Source organism: Balaenoptera musculus, chromosome 3, assembly GCF_009873245.2.
Source record: "Balaenoptera musculus isolate JJ_BM4_2016_0621 chromosome 3, mBalMus1.pri.v3, whole genome shotgun sequence".
Classification (NCBI taxonomy): domain Eukaryota; kingdom Metazoa; phylum Chordata; class Mammalia; order Artiodactyla; family Balaenopteridae; genus Balaenoptera; species Balaenoptera musculus.
In genome coordinates this window covers 14253908-14278736 of record NC_045787.1, presented here as the reverse complement: position 1 = coordinate 14278736, position 24829 = coordinate 14253908, and the positions used below count along the sequence as shown (strand labels likewise).

At 45.2% G+C, this 24829-nt stretch overlaps 1 protein-coding gene across 1 annotated transcript in view; it reads left to right on the top strand.

The window, feature by feature from the left end:
* Positions 1-24829, top strand: part of MYO10 (myosin X) — a 214682-nt gene that overhangs the window by 82346 nt on the left and 107507 nt on the right. The window contains 3 exon segments of the mRNA XM_036845816.1: positions 11973-12052; positions 12054-12091; positions 12094-12128. Of these exon segments, the coding sequence (XP_036701711.1) occupies positions 11973-12052; positions 12054-12091; positions 12094-12128 (153 nt within the window).

The following is a 24829-nucleotide window of genomic DNA, read 5'->3' as shown; positions in this document are numbered from 1 at the left end:
TGATATTGACAGAAACATGGCCACGTTTATCCCCCCATAACCTTTGCTCTTCAGATTAAGATTTCAGCCAGACTCCCCTCATTTTCTGTAAGCCTCAGGTGCTCCGGCTTTTTAGATATTCAGACCAGATTTCTAGCAGAAGATGTGCAGGGCTTTTATAGCTTTTTGCATTCACAGACGTTTACAGAGAAACAAGAATGCCTTGTTGATACTTTTCAGGGGAAAACAAACAAGCAGTATTCTTTTTAGCCCCTTATTTTGTTCATGTATTTTAGTGCATGGAAAAATACCTCAGTACCTAGTATTAATTTTTCTTATTAATTACACTTTTTAAAAGAGATCCTTGCCATCTTAGTGACCTGTATTTTATTCAGTCTTTTTCTGGCCTCTGCCTCTTCCTAATCCTTTCAGTAATTCAAGTAGCATTTTGCTGACATTTCTAGAGATTTCCTTGGTGGTGGTGGGGTTTGGCACACAGGGAAAGTGTGGGAGTTCACTATTCCATGTTCCAAGCTGTTGTGCTTTGTTTCTGCCCTTTCGTATTATCTCCTGGGTGGTATGTTTTCTCCTAGTTCTTGTACCATCAGTTTGAGCCAAGCTGACCTCTTGCCCCTTTGTAGATATTTTACCAAACTAGCAGCCAAAAATGACTTCTGGTTTCAGTCTAGAATCTGGAGTCATTCCGATTCTATTTTTGTTCACTGGATTAACAAATACTTTGCATGGTATCTCTTAATTCTTACTTGACACTAGGAAATGAGTGGCACACAAAAAAACAGAATGCTGAAAGATAGGATTCATAAAATTGATTCTGACTCTGTTTTGAAACTCCAAGATGTATGGGTATTTGGCTCAAATAGGCTTTTTTCATTTCACTTAAGAGGAATTACTGTCATATTATTTAGTTTAAAGGCAGTTTCAAGACAGCCCATAAATGAAAAATGTTCACTTACAACTCAGCCTTTGGAGTTAGGTTTTAGGTGACAGACGCAGGTGCTCAGCATATGACCTCAGCATCCTCGAAGGGCGGCTGGTGCTCATCCCTTTAGCGGACAGTTAGTTAAGTAGCCACTGGTGCCAGATGTTTGACTAGGCAGTGAGGACCCAGAGGTTTTCATGAGGCCCAGTCCCGGTCCAGCACAAGGATGGCAGCTCACTCCCAACTGCTGTAGACATCACGATTTGCCCTCCTTCACTGGCCCATCTGCAGCCCCAGATCCTCATCATGGTAGCCCAGGAAATCAGTCACTTCCACCCAGAAGCTGAAAGTTTGGCTGTGCCCGGTTCCTAGGCAGAGGTAGGAGAGGGGAGATTACAGCGTAAGGTGGTGACAGGAGAGGGTTCTGTCCAAGGTGCTGTGGAAGAGAAGGACACTGCAGTCAGGTGGGGCACGGTGGTTGAGGTTGGGAAGAGGGGTGACCTGGAGGAACGCAGGACAGACCCCAAGAGGGTTCACCGCGGTGTGGAAAGCAGGGAGCGCGGGAGAGGGGGCCAGAGACTGATGCGTCTGGAGAAGCAGCAGGAGCCCCTCAGGAAATGCATTGTAGGGAAACCACACTAAGGAGATTATTGCTTATCCTGGAAGTGATTGGGAACAAACCCTGAGAGAGTTTCAGTCAGGGCACGATAAGATTACATCACTGGTAACAGTACCTAACAACAGAAATATCTGAGTTGCTCACTCAGTACCAAGAACTGTACCAAATCCTTTATGGGCATTGTCTTACTCCTTTTTCTCCCTAACACTCTATGAGATGTAGGTATTATTATTATCCTCGTTTTGTAGCTGGTGCAGCTGAGGGTGAGAAAGCAGAGTCACCGGAGCAAGTTGAGATTGCTCGGCCAATCGACAGCAGAGTGCGGTTCAAATCCATCCAAGTCTATGCTGTTCAGACCTGAGTGGCGTCCCCTTCAAGGTCCTAGTTGATCCCAGTTTGGGAAACACCAGACAAAGAAACCAAAGTTTCATCTCTGGAAGTTTCTTTCCATTCTAAGTTATCAATGCCTGGAAAAATTGTCATTAAAAGTAGTAAAAACATTTTTTTAATCATTAAAGTTAAAACTCAAAACTTTTCTTAGCCTCCAAATTGAGAACCACTGGATTCATACCATGGGAGTCTGGAGGCAGAGAAACTAGTTAGGAAGCAGTTACTGGGGTCCAGGTGAAACATGTGAGTGGTGAGAGCCGAGGCAGGAGGAGGGAGTGGAGAGACGATGGAATCCAGGTGGTGTCGGTCTTTTAATCAATTGCCAGGACTTGGAAGGTAGGCATGGTGGCCAGCAAAGGGGAGGGATTTTAGGTGGACTTCGGTTTCTCGCTTGGGAAGCTGGCAATGAGAGTGTCATTCCTGATGTGGACGAGGTCTGTTTTTGTTTTGGGGGTTTTGTTTGAGGTGCTTTTGACACATCAGGGTGGTTTGGAATTACAGGAATGGAGATTCTATACCAGAGTTCAAGTTAGGGGTCTGGACTTGTAACTGGGAAAAAGGGATCAGAAAGGGGTGCTTGAATTAGAACAAGGAGTAGGACATTAGGACAGAAGTAAAGGAACTTCAGAAGCAAGAGCTGGTCAATCATTTGTCTCGAGAATTGGGGTTCCTGGGCTTTCCTCCCTTCCCTGCTTCTTGCTTTGTAGAGTTTCTCTGGGCTGAAACTTACTATGTGTAAAATAGGTGGGTTAGGAAAGCCCTTTCTAATAGCTGGTGGCCCTTGGGGGAGGTTTATTATTTCATTTTGTTTTTTGTTGTTTTTTTGAAAGCAGTTCTGCAATACTCATTTTTAAAAGATTCATTGAATTAGTTATATGTGTCCAGATATGTTCATTGATAATGATTTTGATGGGACTGATTTCTCTTTAAGCCTAGAAATGTTTAAAAACTTTAGAAAACAGGGAAAGTCATAGAAAAGTATGAAAAAATAAAATAAACACCTACAAGCTTGTGACCCATTATTGGAGTTCTGATATATTTTCTTCTAGGCTTTTTGCATGTATTTTAAAACTTTTTTTTAATTAAGCTTTTTGTTTTGAGACCACTGTAGATCCATGTGCATTTGTAAGCACTAGTACAGACAGATCCCATGTTACCCTTTTACCTGGTTTCCCTCGATGATAACATCTTGCAAAACTGGACCACAGTATCGCAACCAGGGTATCAGATAGTTGAGATCCAGAACCTCTCCATCGGCACAAGGATCCAGCAGGCTACCCCACGCCCCACCCACCCCTCTTAGCCTCCAGCAACACCAGTCTGGCCTTCATTTGCACTAATTGGCTCATTTCAAGAATATTATGTAAATGGAATCATACAACATGTAAAATGGGATTGGCTTTTTCAGCTTTTGTCTGTTACAGATAAAGCTGCTCTGAACATTCACGTGTAAATTTTTTGTGCCGACGTAAGCTTTCATTTATTCAGGACAAATGCCCAAGAGTACAGTTGCTGGTGTGTGTGTGTGTGTGTGTGTGGGTATGTATATGCCTCTGTGCTTGCCCTTGTGTGTGTTTAAAAAAATAAACCTAGGATTATACCATACGTGTGCACAGTATAATTTCATCATAAATTTACCTTAGTATACCTCTGTAATGAAAACACATTAGAAAATAGTGATCTTTTTCTCAACGCTGAATTCAACATGGGAAGTCTAGCTTAAGGAGCATGAAGATTGTCCTTTTCAGGGTAGGTTGGGCCCACCTGGTGGTGGCAACAACGAGAAAGCTTTAGAAGACATAGCCTAGCACAGCTGAAACAAGCGCAATTTTTCTTTGCGCAGAAGATTTTCCTAAACTTTTCTCTTATGGAAAAAAAAAGTAATAGAGTTTAGCATTTAAAAGAAATCTGTACAGGGACTTCCCTGGTGGCCCAGTGGTTAAGACTCTGGGCTCTCATTGCAGGGGACACAGGTTCGATCCCTGGTCGGGGCACTAAGATCCCACGTGCTGCACGGTGTGGCCAATAAATAAATTAATTAATTAAATAAATCTGTACATAATTCTTCTATAAAATCACAATTCCTAATGTGTGGAAGTGCCGATTTGAGATCTTATTTTCCCTAATATGCAGATAGTCTAGGATGTTCTTTTGTGTGTGCGTGTTTGTGTATTAGTCATTCCTTCCAACCATGCCAGCTCACTGTGACCGTTAACTTTTTTCTCTGCGGTTCACTGGGGAGGGGTCAGGGCCAGTTTATCATCTGGGCCTTCCTTCAGTGCCGGTACAAGTGAGCGAGCTGCTTTTCGCACTGCTGGTGGTGTAGCAGGGCTCTGTGGGTCCACGGGCAGATGCGCCGTCCACAGGTTGGCTTCCGGGGTGTCCTAGGCTTCTTGGACTCTTAATCCTCTCCGTCTGCCCGCACACTCTGCAGTGTCCTCGGAGAGTCCAGGCTCAGTGGTTAAGACTGACTGTTAGTGACTGGTAGCCAGAGCCTCCTGACTTGGTTGGGTTGGACGTATCACCGCTGATGCTTTTGGCGGTGGTATTTGTGCACATGAAAGCAGGAAGACACCCTCCCTTTGTCCCCCTTTGGGGGACAACAGTCTGTGTAGCGATCGCTCGCAGTGGTGATTCAGACACCGCTTTCACGTGGAGTTTCTAGAAAGCTGGCCTCCTTGAATCGCATTTTGTAGTGAGATTTGTTCTTTAATCTCGTCTCTCGAACAGCAGTCTCAGTGTCATATTTGGTACTGACTTGTCCGTGATGGTGCATAGGTACAAGTGTCTGCCCCCCTTAGCTGCTTACGTAGCCCTCGGTCCCTTAGGTCCGAGGCCAAGTGCCACTGCCGTGCACAGAGCCCCCACCTCAGCCGCCCTCTGCTACGCGGGTGCCCTGTGCTGTGTCTCGGCTTTGTATCGGCTCTTGCCTGGCTGTGGTCTGTCCCACGTGGCCAGTTCCCATCCGACTCTGGGACTTCCCTCTGTGACAGACCCCACCGTGTGGTTAGGATTGCCTGTTTATTTTTCTGATCCCTCGGTGGTCAGTAAGCTCTTTGAAGGAGGCCATTTAATTCATCATTGTATGCCTGGGCTCCAGCTCACAGCCTGGCACGAATGACCGAGGGAGCTGGACAGAGTAAATAAATGAAAAATCACAGAATAAGTGAGGGATTAAACCCAGCACACTGGGAGGGCGGTGCACAGTGTGCTTTCCCCTCCCCCTCTCCACTCCTGCTCTCCTTCAGAGGGCCAGGGTTCTTAAACATTGACTCCACTGAACGTGCCAGGGATTGCCAGCCAGTTAGTGGCAGAGCTGGAATTCAAAAGGCTGCCTGTGACCTAGCGTCCCCCTAAGGTGGGATGCACCTTTTCCGTGATCCCAAGGAATTGAATGCTAGCTGTGCTGTGTGCTATTGGGTAGGTTTCCTAACTTCTCTGAATCTTCTTGAGTTGATTCTTTAAGAAATGAGCAACGGTGTTTCCTCCCCTGCTGAGGATCAGGTGTGCCTGACGCGTGCAGCCAGGGCTCAGTGAGTACCGGTGCCCTCTGTCCACCCCTCTTTGCTATTTTGGTTTTATACCCGAATGTCATGCACTGCGCCATACTGGGCATTGAAAACCCACTGACAGTTTAAATGACTTAATCTCACAACCCGTTTGAGTCTTTGAAAAAGAAAATAATCTTTGTTTTATCTATAATTAGAAGTCAGTTATCTCACAAACTCAAGGGGGAGGTTAAAGTCACAGAATCTTTATTTATATAATGATCATTTTACCCCCCTGTGCCATGTAATTAAGATGACAAATTTGACCTGAAGGCAAAGCACTGGTGCCATTCCCCCCCCCCCCCCCCCCCCCCCCCGCACACTAGGAGAGTACACATGTATCATTTTGCCTTTGATTAGATTCTAATGGAAATTTCTAGTGGACTTCACATTTTTGTGTTCCAAATACTTTCTCCAGTCTCCTGGGGCAGCAGCAAAACAGGCCAAGGCAGAGTTTCAGTGAAGTAGGTGGCTTCCTTCTGCGGCCTGTCCTAAGATTATAGCCAATGAGGGCTGGAGTCCGTGAAGCTTGACATGAGGAAGCTTGTTTTGGGTTTACATGATCGCTCACTTTGGCCACATGTCAGGAGGCAAAGGTCTTAACCTTTCTCGTCGATCACGCTTTAATTCATGAGCCAGTAAACGAAAGAAAGGTGGAAAGAAAATTAAGAGAGTCCTCCCCCCTGAAACAATGTGGAGTTCCAGAGGAAACCTAAACAAGGCCAGCCAGATTTGTGCAAAGGGATTAAAATGGAAGAAGAAAGCATTGTGTCGAATAGTTTTCAGCAGATACCGTGCTGGTCAAGATCATCGTAAAAAACGTAGAACTGAATGAGCCGCTCCCCCTGCCCGCACTCTCCCGCCCCTCACAGCTGGTGTTCAGGCCCTTGTCTGAGGAGTTAGGGGTCCCTCTGTCTCTAAGACTCTGGATTCTTTGCTTAGAGAATGTTTTGCGTTGTTCCTTGCACCATGACCCCCTTAATAGGAGTTGCTCCCTTTTACTAAGCCCTCGTTGGTGCCAGTTGCTGTGACTTTTACTTACATTATGTTCTGTAGTTTTCACAGTAATTCTATGAGTAAGGATGATTATCATCATTTTTCTTTATCAGTGGGGAAAATCATGGGCCAGGGAAGTTAAGTGCCTGGCTCATTGTTCCTGAGCTATAAAAGCATAGATCTAGGAAAACGGAGTCCCGCCAGATCTGACTCCAAGGCCATGTTCTGGTCATGACCCGACTCTGCTTCTCCTTGTATGTTATACCCATTTTGAAGGCCAGGATCATTTATTCAGTATTTATTGAGTCTGTATCATGGACCAAGGTTGGGCACTGAGGAACAAGATAGGCATGCTTCCTGCCTTTGTAGAGTTTTCAAACTGAGTTTTCACGATAGTGAGCTGTGAAGTCGGTTCAGAGGGTCACAACTGACATTTAAAAGAAATAGAAAATATTGGGATGCACCAAACATGGTGGTGTTTTACGAAACTCGTATGAAACTCTGCGTATGGTAGTTTACAGTGTGAAACACATTTTCCCCTGTAGGTTGTGGTCCAGAGAGTTGAAAGACACTGACCAGAGGTTTCAGAGTTGGGGGTGAGATGGTTTTGAAACGAGGAAGACAATAGGTTAGATAAGTGACTACAAACCGTCATAGGAGCTATGAAGACAGCACACGTGATAGAATAAGGAGGAAGGTGGCAGGGTGTCTTTCAGACAAGACCCCTGGTGCCTTCTGAGAGGGTACCATTTGGGCGGAGACGTCAAGGAGGAGAGTAATGGGATGTCAGTGGCCCAGAACAGCAGGTACAAGAACCCTGGGTCAGGGAGACAGAGATGGAAATAGTGTGGACCATATTGTCTGACTATAATGTAGTACAATTAGCAAATAATAACATCTGTAACTCTACAAAACAGAAATAGAGTTGCAGATGTAGAAAATAAACTTATGGTTACCAGAGGGTAAGGGGGGAGGGGTAAATTGGAAGATTGGGATTGACATATACACACTGCTATATATAGAATAAATAACTGATAAGAACCTACTGCGGAGCACAGGGAACTCTACTCAGTACTCTGTAATGGCCTATATGGGAAAAGAATCTAAAAAAGAGTGGATAGATGTATATGTATAACAGATTTACTTTGCTATACACCTGAAACTAATATAACATTGTAAATCAACTATACTGCAATAAAAATTTAAGAAAGAAGAAAATAATAAAAAATATAAGCAAACCCCATTGCCTGGTAACCATCATCATCTTTATCACCATCACCCTTCCTAACTTGGGTCAAATACGAATCAAAAACTAAATTATATAATATTGTCGTGCTGACCTTTGATTTACCTCTATTAAATGTTTTTATTTTTAAAATTGTTTCCAAAAGACTTGTCTTTATTTTATGAAAGGTTTTGCTTATGGCATTGGCTGACTCATCAATTTTTCCTGGTATGTACCTAGACATCTGGTTGGATGGCATACCAGGGCATTCCTAGACTGGGGTATCTCCACCTTGGCTTCCTGACATTTGGGCTGGATAATTCTTTGATGTTTATAGCAGCATTCCTGGCCTTTACTGACTGGATGCCAGCATCCTTTCCCCTCCCACAGTTGTGACAACCAAAAATGTTTACAAAACTTGCCAACTGCGCCCTGAGGGGCAAAATTGAGAACTGCTCTAGAAGAAACGCCAGGCTCACGGGAGATGAAGTTGCCCAGATGGAGAACACCCTCTATCCCATCCGTCCAGCAGGAGAGGACATGATGAGGGTTTTTTGGGTTTTTTTTTTTTCTTTCTCTTTAATCAGAAAAGTTACATTTTTATGACTGGGGGTTCCTAACGAATTGTAATAAAGGAAATCTGTGTATATCACTATAGACAATCAAAACTCTGATGTAAGCGTGATGGGGGTTTCTTGCCATATTTGTACTATCCTAAGATTAAAATAAAAGGGGATTGATAATGGCTCAGCTGTTTTTTTAATCTAATTAATTGACTTCATGCCTTTTCATTTTTTCATACAGAAGTGGACCCAGCGTTGGGCAAACCTTCTCTGAGTTGTTTTTCCAGTTGTGTTGATTGGTGGCCTTTGTTCTGCTCCCACACTTAATCCAGTCTGTCTTGTGACCAGTGGCTTGTATTTCTATAACAGGAGCTATTTGTTCTGAGGCCCCATTTTTTCTAAATTGATTTCCTGTCTATTAATCGTCTATATTTTGCTCCTTTTCTTAACCATACCACCTTTCTTCTAGTATATGCCCCGTCAAAGTCACTCAGTTTATTTTGAGTTGGGCTTTGAGGAATTCATTTTGTTATTGTGTTTTGGCTGTTGTTTGTTTCCAAAAATTTCCTGTAGAAAGAATTCCATTCTTTAAACCTAGAATTTTCTTTTTTGCTGTTTAGGGATTATCTTGTGCAGCTAGTACGCTGTTCGTTGTTTCCTAGGAATGACTGTTAGTAGTTTGGGGGGCTCTCCTTAAAAATTCTTGAATAAGATTGTGAGTCTTATTAATCCTTTGAAATATTTCCAAATTAGGTGTTTATTCAACCAGTGTGCTTTAACACAGTGAATGCAGGGGGCTGTTTCCATTCCTTACTTCCTTAGGGTTCCTACTTTGATGTTACGTGATCAGTGAGGTATCCTCAAACACTTAACATAAAGTAACCCCTCTGGGTGCTTAATCACCTTACATTTATGTCTTCATAGATATTCATCACCATCTGTGCGATGCTATATATTTACTTGTCCATTTCTGTTTTTTCCTTCCCTTTGCTGGAATGTAAGCTGTATTCCCGATGCTTAGAACATACCAGTAAATATTTGCTTGAATGTGTGGATTTTCTTCATTAATTTATCGGACACTTATCAATGTGCCAGGCACCACTGTAAAATCTTTACAAATATTAACCCATCACTGAATGGATGGTTCTCTCTGCCTTTGCTTCACAAATACATTTTCTCTACTATCCCATTTTTCTTTGAAAATAATCACTGTTTCGAGCAGCTGCAGGCCTCTGTCTTGGCATGATGGTTCTGTCTTTTCTGTTCACAGCCTCTTGTTTTCGTAACTGTTATCTTCCATCATGATTCTGTCTCCCTGAGGTCAGGAGAAGGAATAATGCTAGTTCTCTTGATTTTCCCACTCCTGGAATAGCCACGTGCCCACATCTGTGTGTGCCTAAAAACATACGAGGAAGTCAAATGTACAAAGGTGGGGACTCTATTTACAGTTTCAGCCATTTTTTCAGAGACCAGGTGCCCAGCTGTGAGCTGCTTACTTGGACTCACGCATTGTCTTGCTGTTCCCAGAGCGTTAAAAAAAGACAATGAAATGTTTACATATGACATAAGTATTTAGTTGTTATGTAAATCTTTAGTGTCAGTTGTAGGGTGTGTATGGTTATTTCCAAAAAGCAGAATCACTAGAAATACAGACAACAATTGTAATATTCTAAATTATTTCTATCCTCAAATTCTGGAATTCTCAGTATACTCAGAGACGATTAGTAGAAGAAGGGTTCCCTCTGGGAAGGACTTGCTGATGTGGAGTGAGTCTGCAGGGGCTTGAGCAGGAGACAGTTGTGCTGGTGCCCTGTCGTCTTCCCTACAAGAAAATTGTCCTGGGGAACTTGTGTAACGGCCTTGCCCTCGTGTTGGCAGGAGCGCTGAGCCGGCAGGGTGAAGAGGTCCTCCTGGTGCTGGGTGCAGAGGGTGACACGACACTGCTTTGCACCCCTCAGCTGGCCATGGGTAGCCTCACGGTCACCGTAGGGGAAAAACCCAAGAACCCTGCTCAGTTGTAGTGTTTCTGGAAAACCTGCCTGGATTGGCCCCATAGGCATAGAGCGAGCTGGGGAAGGGCAGGGAGTTTCAGCCGTTCACTTCTGGCAGTTTCCAGGCTACTCTCAGCCTAAATCTGTTTCTTTAATTTTCTTCCATGGTGTTGATGAGTTAAAGTGAAGGGCTGGTGTCCTAAGTGTTCCTACACTCTGGAATTTCCTGCGCATTTTTCTCTAATACCTAGTTATCCTGGCTGTGGCACAGCCCACGTTGCATGCACTGCCTCAGTGGCCACAGGCCTGTCCTACCCTGTGGGGTGCTTACGTGGCACAGTGGCCCCCTGGCCGGGAGGAGGGGACCACACATCTCCTGGCAGATGTCTGGGCCCAGGAGGCAGCTGGAGAAAGTGGCTGGGCCTCAGAAGAGATGTCTGGGGTCTGCCCTGGCCTCAGGCAGTTTCTCAGGACTGGTTTTGACTGACTCTTGTGGTTCATGTAGCAGAAACGCCACGGCTGAAGTTTTCATTTTTCTCTGGAAAAATAAAACATGCCACTTTTTGTGGCTTATGGAAGCCATTGGGTTGGTACTTCTGCCTTTCTTAGTGTGTCCTTCCCTTTTGCAGTAACATACCATTTGTTGCCATGAAGGCAACTGGTTGATATTTTAAAATAGAGTTCCCCAACCTGCAGATAGTATTCGAAAAAGTTGTGTTGTGTGTATGTGCACACGTGAGCACGTGTGCTTGTGAAGACTACATTTTTCGTGTTATTTACATCTTGCTTTCACATCTTGGTGTTTGTATTTTAAGGATGAATATAGTAAAAGTATACAATGAATAAATAGGAGGTTGCCTCCATCACTGAATGCTTGTTTTATGTACAGGAGTTTGTAAAACTGGTCAAACTGGTCAGCGGATGGAGCTGACTGGATGTGATTAATCCTCTACCTAACCAGTGGTAATAACAGAGCCCTGTGTAGATTTTAGAAATGCATGCACATTCTGTGATCAGTGCTACAGTATCAGAGTTGTCTTGTGTACACGCTACGACACGTATGCAACACTCACCACTGGTGTTTGGAATTTAAAGGAAGACAGGCTGTCAAGCAGGCAAACCGATTGTATTTTACATTTGAGAGGCTTTGTTTTGCCTAAAGATCACGTGAATGCTGTATATCTCAGCTGAGAGGGGATCGTGTCCAAGGATATTTTTCAGACATTCCTGAGGAGATGTGTTCCAATGTCTGAACAGATGTACAGACTGTATGGTGAATTTATGCAACACTTAAATTGAAGGGCTTTATTAGGAAGCTTTGAAATATATCACATAGTCCTTTGAATATATTATATAGTGAAATCAAATTACTTTCTGAAAGCTTGGTCAGCCAGCTTCTTAACTGTTACTGCTTTGTATCAGTGATAGAAAAGTGAACTGAAAATTTATCATTTCTGTGATTCCCAAAGGATGTTTAGTGCTTGAACTATTCATGTCTTTTAGGAACATCTAATGTCAATTTTCAAAATAATTGCTACCTTTAAAAATAGGTAGGTGGCATAAAGGAAATGAAAGAGTTCTCTGCAGTCTGTTTTTTGCTGGTGGATTCTGGATCTTTTAGCTGGTACTGTACTGAGGTCGTATTGTAAGTTGGGGAAACGTCTGTGGAAACCGTTCATCGCTGATAACTAAACCGTTGAATTCATTTCCCCCCCCATCAGGTATTCACATACAAGCAGAGCACAATTACACACCAGAAGGTGATGGCTATGGACCCCATGGATGAGGAGGGTGTGATGACATGCCACCTTGACTGAGCTCCACGGAGGTGCCAGCATGCACACCTGTACCAGCGCGACAAGAGAAACCAAATCTATGTAAGTTCCACTTCATGCCCTAGAAAAAATCCCTCCAGTTGCGGTTTTTTTTTTTTTTTTTTGGTCATGCAGTGCGGCATGCGGATCTCAGTTCCCCGACCAGGGATCGAGCCCACACCCCCTGCAGTGGAAGCGTGGAGTCTTAACCACTGGACGCCGCCAGGGGGGAAGTTACCCAAATCCCTCCAGCTTGAGTCAATGTTTATTTTTGCTTCAGAGAGTATTTCCTTTAGGGAACCTCTAGTTAATCTAAGTAAAATTATGTTTTCAGGTGTTTGCCAAATTAGAGACTGGATCCATAAATCATGTTCTCATGTTGATTGCCTCGACTTTATGAGGGGGATGACTTTATATCGAAGGTAACGTGACCTCTTATCTTTTGTGAGTGCATTCTCTTCGTAAGTGTTCTGTTTCATAAAGAAGTCACGCAGAGTGGTTTCACTTCCTCAATTAAGGGCTGGGGGAATATGTGGCTTTGCAAATAAGCAGAGCTCAAGCTTTTTTGCTCATTTTCTTGATTTCTCTCCTTTTATGGATTTTCACTTTTTTTTTCTGGCTCTGGAGCCCATCTAGGGGGATATTTATTTATTATTTTTATACGGTTTTTAAAGGTTACTTTCCATTTACGGTTATCACAAAATATTGGCTGCGTTCCCCGTGTTGTACAGTACATCCTTGAGCCTACCTTACACCCAGTAGTTTGTACCTCCCACTCCCCCCACCCCTATATTGCCTCTTACCCCCTCCTCACTGGTAACCACTAGTTCTCTATATCTGTGAGTCTGCTTCTTTTATGTTATGTTCACTTGTTTGTCGTATTTTTTAGATTCCACATATAAGTGATATCATACAGTATTTGTCTTTCTCTCTCTGACTTATTTCACTTAGCATAATGCCCTCCAAGTCCATCCATGTTGCTGCAAATGGTAAAATTTCATTCTTTTTTATGTCTGAGTAGTATTCCATTGTAAGTATGCATGTACCACATCCTCTTTATCCATTCATCTGTTGATGGACACTTAGGTTGCCTCCATATCTTGGCAGTTGTAAATAATGCTATGAACATTGGGGTGCATGTATCTTTTCGAATTAGTGTTTTTGTTTTTTTGAGATTATATACCCAGGAGTGGAATTGCTGGGTCATATGGTAGTTCTATTTTTAGTTGTTTTTTTATTTGAGAAACCACCATAAACTGGTTTTCTACAGTGGCTGTACCAATTTTACATCCCACCAACAGTGTATGAAGGTTCCGGGCTTCCCTGGTGGCGCAGTGGTTGAGAATCTGCCTGCCAATGCAGGGGACGCGGGTTCGAGCCCTGGTCTGGGAGGATCCCACATGCCACGGAGCAACTAAGCCCGTGAGCCACAACTACTGAGCCTGCGCATCTGGAGCCTGTGCTCCGCAACAAGAGAGGCCGCGATAGTGAGAGGCCCGCGCACCGCGATGAAGAGTGGCCCCCGCTTGCCACAACTAGAGAAAGCCCTCGCACGGAAACGAAGACCCAACACAGCCAAAAATAAATAAATAAATTTATAAAAAAAAAAAAAAAAAGAATCTGCCTGCCAATGAAGGGGACATGGGTTCGAGCCCTGGTCTGGGAGGATCCCACATGCTGCGGAGCAGCTGGGCCCGTGCGCCACGACTGCTGAGCCTGCACTCTAGAGCCCGCGAGCCACAACTACTGAGCCCGCGAGCCACAGCTACTGAAGCCCGTGCGCCTAGAGCCCGTGCTCCACAGCAGGAGGGGCCACTGCAATGAGAGCAGGAGTGGCCCCCGCTCGCCACAGCTGGAGAGGGCCCCCTAGCAGCAATGAAGACCCAGCGCAGCCAAAAATAAATAAATAAATAAAACAAAACCAAAAAAGCCCAGTGTATGAAGGTTCCATCAAGGGGGATATTTGGGTTCCAGGGAACCCATCTTATTTGGGATTGCTATTTTGAGTGGAGGCATGTCCTTGTATATAAAGGCAGTCCGTGCACATTTTCCCCTTAATTGTTATGAAGTGTGACTGTGCTTATCTTATAAAAGTAATATCTAAAAATCACTTTTATAATAATCCCTTTTTGACATTAAAGTACATAAAGTACTTTATCTGTCAAGAATGATTGACCTGCAGATTTTCTCTTTTCCATCTTCCTGTTAGTCTTTATAATAAACTGGGCAACTGCTTATAGGTGTTTATTTTTCAAGTCACATTCAAATTCATACAGTTTTTTTTAAAAAACACCAAATTTTAATACTGTAAAAACCCTTGATGTTTTAGTAATTTTTGTTCTTTAGGAGTTAATGTTTAATTTTGGCAGTATGCCTGTGATTATGATGAATAACAGTATCAGCCTTTCCAATAGCTAGCAGGTGCTAACTGAGACTCAAGACCCTCTCAGTATTGGGGTTCCTCTAATTTATCCTCCCTTAGACCAGGAGAGGAGAATTGGGAAAGAGGAGGCATTAGATATTTGTGGGTTTAATGTGAAATTTTCCTCAGCTTTAAAGAAAGGATGTTTATTTGCCTTCTTTTTAGATTGGAAAAGTGTCATTTTTGCCAGATTGACTTAATGTTTGCCAAATGTCTTCAAACAGCCCTGCCTAGAGAAATTCAGTCGCGTTTTAGTCCTCTGACTGGCTGCGCTTATGTTACGTCCGTACATTATGGCATTTTCCATATGTTCTTCAGAAAAGGTAGCATTCATACACGTTTATGTAAAAATGGCTGTGTATTCCATTCTGTGCACGTGCTCGCAGAACACACGTGCATTTACTCCCCTCTGTTTGCATCTCAGAAACCACCTCCTTTCCACCTCTACTGGTGTCCAGGGAACCGTGTACCGTGCCTGCATTATTAGCATTAAGTATTTGACACTGCCATGTAACTTTGTTTACACAGCAGTTTCCTTGCTCGGTTGGTCAAGGACCTATTTTGTCTTTCTTGAGCCAAGGACAGTGCGAGGCACCTGGCAGTGGTGCTATAAATGTTTGTAAAACAAATGCCATTCATATTAGAAATAACATAGTTGATGATAAAGGTGAAGCTAGATTTAAAATTTCTTTATTGGTATCTGTCTTTTACAGGTGACTATTTCAGAACTCATATTCTTCTGTCTTTAGATGCAAGTTCTTGTTACACATTTAGTAGTCAAGAAAAAGTAAGTCAATTAGCGGGAAAAAAAACTACCGAAGAGGCTTAAAAGGCAGAGCCTTTTAAAAGTCTGTTCCCCAGCCCCACCATGATGATGTTGTAAACCTGACAGCTTAAATTGCCCCAGTAAACCACGTGAATAGGATCTTGGTCTTTTTTCCTGGGATGAAGACCTTTTCCCTCTCCTTTGAGGGAAAAACACAGGATTTTTTGTACATTCAGTTTACAGCTCAGTTCAGTTAATTATACCCTTATATGCCTTCCTTTCAGGACCTAGATAATTGTATTATTATCCATATAGCAGCCACACACCGATTTTCATTGCTGAAGCTGTTTGCAGTGGGTGCTGGTACCTATCAGACTCTGCCCCATCGAGACAAAACCACCACCTTTGAGGAAAGCACAGCCTTTTCACCTCTTATCCCAGCTCTGAGTGATGCTTGTCCATATCTTTAAAAGAGGGAAAAAATGACTTGACTTATAACAGAGGTGCTGTATTAGTTTTCTTTTGCTGGCTTAACAAATTACCGTAACTGTGCCAACCTAACAGAAAGGAATTTTCTTGCCGTTTTGTAGGTCAGTCTGAAGGGGTCTCACCAGACTAAAATCCAGGTGTGGGCATGATGGCGTTCCTTTCTGGAGCCTCTAGGGGAGGGTCAGTTTCCTGCTCTTACCTGGTGTTGGCAGAGTTCAGCTCCTTGTGGTTGTAGGACTGAGGTCCTCGTTTTCTTGCTGGCTGTCTGCTGATTCCGAGCTGCTAGAGGCCCCCTTCCTTCACATTCAAAGGCAGCAACCCTGGATCTAGTCCTCATGCTTCAAATCTCTTCCTCCTTTCTCCTCATCTCTGACTGCAGCCAAGAAAGGTTCTCAGGTTTTAAAGATTCGTGCAATTAGATTGGGTTCACCTGGATACTCCCCAGTCTCAGAGCTTACAACTTGAACGTATCTTCAGAGTCCCTTTGCCTGCAGCATCACGTAGTCTCAGGTTCTGGGAATTAGGTGGACATCTTGGTGGGGCGGAGGGTGGTACGTTACTCTGCCTGCCATAGGCGCCCTCCTTTGAGTCCTGTTACTGAGAAGGGACTCCTGGTCTCTCCCCCACCACTCTGGATCTTGCGTTATTTGTCGGCTTTCTGGTCTGAGCAGCACAGGTTGCTGGTAAGCAGACCCACCTCCAGGTAGGGGAGTCTGTTGTTTTGTGCTAAGAAGGACCATTAACTCTTTTTCTCCTTGAGGGCCACCCTTATTGTCTGAGGACACTACCAGACCCCAGTAAAATATTTCTTTTAGCCTTTAGCATCCTCTGTTCAAATGTGGGTAGAGAGCTATGAAGAGGTAAAGCACTCAGTAGACAAACCAAAGTTGAGCCCACTTTTCTCTACTCACCTCCTCTTGGGCTCTGTAGTAACCATTTAATTTTTCTACGGCAATTAAAAAGAAGTTTTTTAAAGGTCAGATATCATAACCACCCCCCCCATCTGACAGGGCTGTTTTACAATAAAATGGCAAGTGAAAGCACTTTAGGAACTTTGCTGACCTTTGTACCTCTCTCCCCATCTTTCTCATCTAATACCACCAGGTCTTTATTTGGAAACTTCCTGCCTGGAACTTGGCGCTGCTCCTTCCAGGCACAGAGGCTGTGCAGACCTCCGTGTCTGTAGATCTCCATGACTCCAGCCTTGCCGCTGGTCCTGTTTGGCTCTGACACCGGGTTAGAGCAGCTCTGCTCTTTGCATTGCATGAGCCCCTGCCTCATGCCCTAATACTGGATTCCCTTCCTAGAAAGCCAGGCTCTCATGTCTAACACGCCACCTTGTCAGCTTTTCTCATCCTCTGGCGACTTCCCAGATGAGAACTCTGCCCAACACTTCAGCTCCCGACCTGGGACCCCACCCAGACTTCCACCCTGAGCCTCTTATCTGTGAGCTTCCTGGCACCTTGGAGAGGGTCCCGTGAGTCCCACCCTCCTGTGTCTCTTCCCACCATTGATGAGACCTGGTGGGGACAAGTACCCACACCTGTAAGTCCCTAAAGACTCGGAGAGGAGGGGTATGTGTCGTACAGAGAGGTAAGAGATGGGGAGAGGGAACAAATAGGTGGGTGAGAAAGCCGGAGCTGGCCGTGAAGAGCCCTATGGAGGGGGCGGCAGTAATGATACTGCAGAGGAGGGATGAGAGTTGATCAGGAGGAAAGGCTAGAGAGACGCCATCCATGAAGGTGGAGAGATGAGAGTGCATTTGGTGCGATGGCCTCACTAAACCGGGAGAAGGTTCCTTTGCTGATGGAATCTGGTGTGTGTTGGGGAACATCTAATAATTAGTGGGATAGGTAGGCTGGAGTCAGGACACCTTTAAAAGCAGTGGTTCTCAACCAGGCGATGTGACCCCCAGGGGATATTTGGCACTTTCTGGAGGCATTTCCGGTTGCCGTAGCTAGAGATGCTGATGGTACCTCGTAGGTAGAGGCCAGGCATCTGCTAAACATCCCAAGGTGCACGGGACGGCCCCACCACAAAGAGTTATCTGGCCCAAGATGTCAGTCATGCTAAAAACGCTACCTTACTTAAAGCTAGGCAGCAGCGTTTGGGCTTGGTGGTAAAGAGGCTACACTGTCCTTGTTAAAGGCTTTTGAAGAGAGAATTTCCCTGAGAAAAAATTTAGAAGGGTTGATAGGGAAGTGATGTGGTATAGTCTATAGAGGGTAGATCGGCTGGGAGAGTGTGGCAATAATTCAGAGGTGTAGAGATGAGGGTTTTGGACCAGGGTAGAGATGGCGGTGCGCGAGAGGAAATTAGATATGAGACGTGTGGCGGAGGAGGTGAAGGAGCAGGGCTGGCGGTGATGACGCCCAGCCTTGTCGGGCCCTGATGGCCCTGAGCGCAGTGCTGGCAGCTCCGCCAGGAGAGGAGAGTGGGCGAGACGGGCTGGGTTCTGGACGCCTGTTGCACTGTATTCTCTGGAACCCGGATCATTTCAGATTCTGTCCACACCACGTGGACCAGAGCAGCTGAGGCTTCTGTTGTACTGACTGTCAGCTCCGGGTCCACAGTGGAGGAGCAGCCGGCCTGGCTCTGTGGTGTGGCAGTTTTGTTTTCTGCCCAGTGGAAGAGAAACACGCTGTCTCCGTCATAAGGTTCATCCTGCTCTGGGTCAGTTGCATGGGCGAGCCTCCTCTCCCAGCCTCTAAGGAATGGCTGGAAACACATCAGGGTGAGGCCGCAGGGAGCCTTGGGGTTCGGCTGCAATTATGGGCTCGGGGAGGCTCCAGAGGAAGCCCTGCTCTCTTCCACCCACCTCATGGGTTCGTTTGTTGGTCTTGCCGGACAAACGGGGCAGAGCTGAGAGTCAAACGAGCCCATTTGAAGAAGTGGGGCTGTGTCTAAAGATAACTGCTGGTGTAAGCACAGAAGACGCTTCACAGCTCATGTATTTTTAGGTGTTTCAAAAATACACTCCTCTGGTTAGGTGGCCTTCCAGACCGAATCTGTAAATGTGTTTGATGTTGTTCCTGAATGAACTTCGAAGCCTGCAAAAGGTGTTGGGAGGCAGCAGCCAGTTGAAGACGGCGTGTGGATCGCAAGTGAGTTCACCTGGGCTGCCCGCAGTGTTCACGCCGGGCAGGGCCGGCTGTGGAGTTCACTGTTGCAGGCCTGCAAATCTAAAGCTGAGATTCATTTCCTTGAGTTCAGTCTTCCCAGAGAACATTTTTGGGGGTTGTTTTCTGTCCCTTTCCAAAGCCAGTGTCAAGTAACAGCGCGCCTCTCATGGATGGCCCGAAGACCGGATGGCCAACAGGCTTGGCATTTGTCTCATACCAGGAACAGCTGAATACAGTGTGGTTTGTCAGGGTGTTTTTTTTTTTGTTTTTTTTTTTTCCACATGAAATCAAGACTGGTGTTGCCAAAAGATGATTGTAACCATCCGTCTGACTCTCTGTATTTTTAAACTTGACCAAACATTTATGCTCTTGAGTTGCCATTTCTACATCGGCACATGATGGTGGCAATTAAGAACTTTGTTTTTGTTAATTTTTTTTCCCCTTTCCTGCCTCTTTTGGGTCAGATTCCTCTCAACAAGGAGGGAATATGAGTCAGAAATTCACTCAAATTAAATGGAAATGTCATTTCTAAATATAAGAGCTTGAATTTAGTAACATCTTGATTTATCGGTTGTGATCAAGTTTTCTTTTCAACTAACTTGCACGCTTAACGGTTTTAATTGTTTAATTGGACAAGGATGGCAAGTAATTTTGTTAGGGAGAAGGTGGCTGTAGAGCACGAGAATGCAGTTAAAACAGGAACCTGTTTGGTGGATTGGCAGTGAATTTTTGTGCCGCTAATATATCTATGTTCATTTGGCCCTGCCTGTGTGCCAGGCTGTGTGTGAGACTCCCAAGGATGCCAAATTCATCTTGCTCATGGTAATTGTTTCTTGAAAGATTGAATAAATGAAAGGCACTGTCCCACCAGGACCTCCTAGCTTATTGATGAAGGCAGACACAGCAAATCTTTGACAGTAGCTCAGGGTGGCAATGAGTGTGATAAAAGTGCTGGGAACACAAAGAATGAGCATCGCAGGAAGAGGTACGGGGGGTGGGGGGGTCAGAAAATAATTTCCAGCTGAGGCACTAATTGTGCCGAATTTTGAAGGAATTCCTAGAGGAATTCATCCAAGAGGGAGGGTGGCTCGTTCCTGGCAGAAGATCAGCACGAGCACAGATTTCAGATAACGTGGTGCATTCGTCCAGCTGCAGGACATGCAAGATGCTGCAGTGAAGGTTGTGTGCAGCTGGCTGGCAAGGTGGTCAAGAGCAGGTGAAGAAGGGCACTGTGTGTGAGTTAGTGACCTTGAATTCATTTATGAAGGCTGGTAGGGGACAGTGTCAAAGGTGAGTTTTGGGAAAACTCAGTCAGTCTGGCTGCAGGTGATGGATGAGTCCAGCGGGTATAACCGGTCTAGGAGGAGAGGTGACCAGCAAACCAGATGGGAAATGATGGGGTTCCAAACCAATCCTGGGGCAGCTGGAGTATGAAACATACTAAGAGGTAGAATCTAGGTATTTGATTGGGTTTGGGGGCAGACAGTAGGCTGACTTTTATAGGATGACTGCTAGGTTTCTGGATCAACCGTTTGGGTAGACCATGGTGCCATCTGTGAAGATGTGACTGTGTGAGAAGAGGCAGGTGTTGGGGGAGCTCAGCCTTGTCCATGTTGAGTTTGGGCTTAGGGGCATTCAAGTGGAGATGCCCACGCAGGCCGTTGAGTATACAGATCTGCAATTTAAAACTGAAGCTGCATTCAAGATAGAGATCTGGGGAAGTAAGTCATGGCTATGTTTAGCTGTGATGATCGAGAGAGAAGGAAAGAGGAGAATGGTGGGTGGGGAGTAAATCTGGCTAGTGGTTCCCACTTTTTTTTGTTTTTAATTTATTTTTTTAATTTTTGGCTGCGTTGGGTCTTCGTTGCTGCACGTGGACTTTTCTCTGGTTGTGGCGAGCGGGGGCTACTCTTCGTTGCGGTACACAGTCTTCTCATTGCAATGGCTTCTCTAGTTGAGGAGCATGGGCTCTAGGCGTGCGGGCTTCAGTAGTTGTGGCACACGGGCTCAGTAGTTGTGGCTCACGGGCTCTAGAGCGTAGGCTCGGTAGTTGTGGCGCACGGGCTTAGTTGCTCCACGGCATGTGGGATCTTCCCGGCCCAGGATTCGAACCTGTGTCCCCTGCATTGGCAGGTGGATTCTTAACCACCGCGCCACCAGGGAAGCCCGGTTCCCACTTCTTAACAAGTCCTTCCCTTTAGAAGAGTTGTGGCACTGACTTGAACCAGTTTCCCTAGTACATTTCAGATTACTTGATCTCCATCCAGCTTTTCAGACCCACATGATGGAAAGCCATTGTAGTTTTGTTTTCATTAACAAAAACTATAATACATACCTGTGACTTACGTAATACTTTCACATGGTAATCGGGTGGGGTACCAGAGGACGTATTATTATTACTGATTGGAATCTCGAGCCTAGAGGGGTTAAGCAGTGTACCAGGGAAGGTAGGTCCAGGGTGAGGACTTCAAGTCTTCTGACTTGACCAAACCTTGCTGTCTCCATCATTTCTTCCTGTGTTGGAATAGTGACTTCCCAATGGTAACATAGATCCTCCGTTTCTACCAGCAGAGTGCATCTGAGGCCACTGGGTCACTTTTAATGTTCTTAGTTATACCCAGTTGTTTTTGGTGGGGGACTAGATATAGGTATTATACCCTTATGCCTTTTGAAAACCTTGAATTGGTAGATTCTGCACTGAAGCAATGCAGCACATTTCTCCCAGTGTTTCATAGCAATAGGCACTGCATCTGTTCCAGGTTATTAAAATGGGCAAGGAAATGTATTTTTTTGGTGAGTTGTGTGGAACTTTTCTGACTAGAAAAAAATTTTTACGTGCTTCAAAATAGAATATACTTTCTATTTCTGAAAAGCCATTAAAATGACCAGGAGATTTATTCTCATGGAATTTGGAATCCAGTATGAGGAAACCAGCACCTGGCCCCTCCTGGTGTTTGAGAGTTGCACGTATCCAGAGTTCCAAAGTGCATGGCGTTATCATGGTGGTTTTGGGGGCAGTAATAAAAAATACCTTTTTATAGAGTGACCAATGGTACGAGCATGGAACACACTGTTGTCTCACAACTCTTAGGATTTCTTACTGCATTGTGTCTTTGCCTCACTTGGTACTTAACTTACAGCTCGGCTCGTCTACCCCCTCCATTCCCAGTTTCCATATTTACTTACATTACATGTTGAACTTTCCTTATTATTCCGCAAATCTCTTACCCATGCAGCCTTTGTTTTAATGACAAAATAATCCATGCAGAGTGGTATGTTCAGAGTAGGGGGAGAGAAGATAAAGGTGCCCTGGCTGTAATTATTTTTGCTGATGGACCTCAACCATTTCACCTAATTTGAATAAACCAATAGGAACAGTGACTCTTGCTGCCACGTTGTTTTACACATTCCTTTTAGGGAGATTCAGAAGTACCCTTTGGCACGAATATGGGCACAAACAATGAAAACTCAGTGAGTTACGTAGCTGAAGCGGTCCCCACTCCTGTAACTGTCAGGAGAATAATTCATTAGGACTTGGGCGCTCAGACTCTCTTCCTGAATATTCCTGTGGGTCGGCCCTGAAGATTGTGGGGCTATTTGAAGAGTTTTATACAGGAGAGTTTTTGTTTTCAGATGTTCATTTGTCACACGTGGAGCTGGGATTGAACATGCAAGACTGAGTGGGAGATCAGTGGGGAAGGAGGCTTTCGGGGACATCTGAGCAAGTGAGGCCAGGGCGGCGGAGATGGAGAAAAAGGGGGTTGATTCTAGAGTTAATTGAAAGTGGGGTGTACAGCACATGGAGACAGTGGCCACTGGCGACGTGGCTGGAGAGTCTGGGACGGTTCCATGCTGTACACGGGTGAGTGGGGAAGGGCGTCATCACAGACCCGAGGGCAGCACCCCACAACCAGGATCCAGGATCCTGCCCTCGCCCTCACTCACTGGCTCTGTTCCTTCCTCTGTCAGAAGAGGCAGACGCGTGGCCTCTGCGCTGCCCGCAGGTCAAGGTTATGTCGGAGCAAATGAGGGTGTGCGACAGTGTGTCTGGGTAGGTCAGATTGTCCTCTGTGTCCCACAGTTCTGAAATGTCAGTAAAGTTGTTTTGGAAACCTGTAGACTTAATTGTCATTTGAAATCTGGTGACAAGCCTGTTAAGAAATGACTCAGGTCATTAGTGAGAAGGTGAAACAGTAAAACGTGTGCATTCGTGTTTTAAGAGCCTAATTTATGTCTGGAACTAAGTGGAGGTGCTTACAGTAGGAGACATTTTTAACTCTAAATGAGGCAAGGTTTCCTATAATCTTAAAAAATAACTATTAAAAAATTGGATTCTTTCTCCATACCAGCCAAACACACATTTTATGTATTCTTTAGTTTGTTTTGTTTTTTTTTTTAAAGGAGAGATATCAGATTATTGAGTTTGGGCTCAAATTCAGTCCGGTTTTTGGCTGTCCCTGTTGGCACATGTGAGTGCATTGGTTGAAGTTACTGTCAGCTGCAAATTATATAAGATGGCGACTCAACAGTGGAACGGTCTTTAGACGTGTTGGAATGATTTTTGAGCCAGAGACACTGGCTGGGCATCAGCTCACGGGCCAGCTCCCACTGCACGGCGGTGACCGGGCTCAGTCTGGGAAGGTACGTGATGCGTTAGGGGGTCCCCCCGGCGTGACCGCCAGCAGAATCCTTGCCACCCTGGGGGCTGCCTCAGTGCTGACCGTCTGCTGTTCAGAGAGGCCGGCTTCATTCCTCTGGAATCACCGGAGACTGGGTGCGAGGCAGACGTGTGTCATCTGTAACTGCCACACCGCCGACCACACTGTCCTTCTGAAACACCTTCCAGCTACTTCATTGGGCCAAGTGCAATGTGAATTACTCAAAAGCAAAACTAGGCGTTAGGACCATTGCGGATGTTCTGTCTTCATCTCTGCTGACAAGCCTTGGGTGTTCTGCCCCCATACGAAATCCACGTCATCCACGCTATCAGGGTGAGTGATACCTTAAGCCAGCGGTCCCCAACCTTTTTGGCACCGGGGACCGGTTTCGTGGAAGACAGTTTTTCCGCGGACGGGGATGGGGGGGTGATGGTGCAGGCGGTAAAGTGAGTGATGGGGAGCGGCACATGAAGCTTCCCCGCTGCTCACCTCCTGCTGTGCAGCCCGGTTCCTAACAGGCTGCAGACCGGTGTCGGTCCACGGCCCGGGGCTGGGGGACCCCGGCCTTAAGCCATGCTGAGAGACTAGTTCCCCAACCAGGAAGGGGTAGCATGTCTAGGAGGTTTTGACCAAAATAATCACTTTCAAAGGAAAGCGTTTAGTAAAAGCTTATGAGGTTTGTCATGAGTGAATCAATACATTTTTACAAAGTCTCATCTCAGAATTTTACGACCACCGTACACACACGTTATGAATGGGGAGTGCAAAACTTTTCACGATTTAGGCATGTTATTTTCTTAAAAAGGTACGTTCATGATGGGTTACTCTTCTAACATTACTTGACTTTAATAGTCAAGTTGACGCCCTGACTGTGGCTCTTCTGTTTCACTTGTAGCTGAGAAAGGGGGTCGGCAGCACGCCTACCTATCTGTATAAAGAGGGACGGCACTGACTGTCTTGACTTCCGCCAGAGTAGGAAAAAGAACATGTTTCACAGGAAAATGGACAGTCTTGATATTTCACAGAATAAAAATAATAACGCATACAGCTACTGGAAAGGTAGAAATAGGCCTGACGTTCTAGACCAACCAGAGGAAGGGACCAGACACCCAGAGCCTCAAGCATCACGTACCTGCCTGCCTCACCTGTGCAAACAGTCGATGGAAAAGAAGCCACCAGGACCTGTGGCCAAGGCGTTGATAGAGGGTGTCTGGCATCCTCCAGGGAACCATGCGGTTGGTTCTCTGCTCTCCTTTAGAAGTAGGACCCTTTCCTTCCCCAGAGGAAAAAGCTTCCAACTTTCTTTC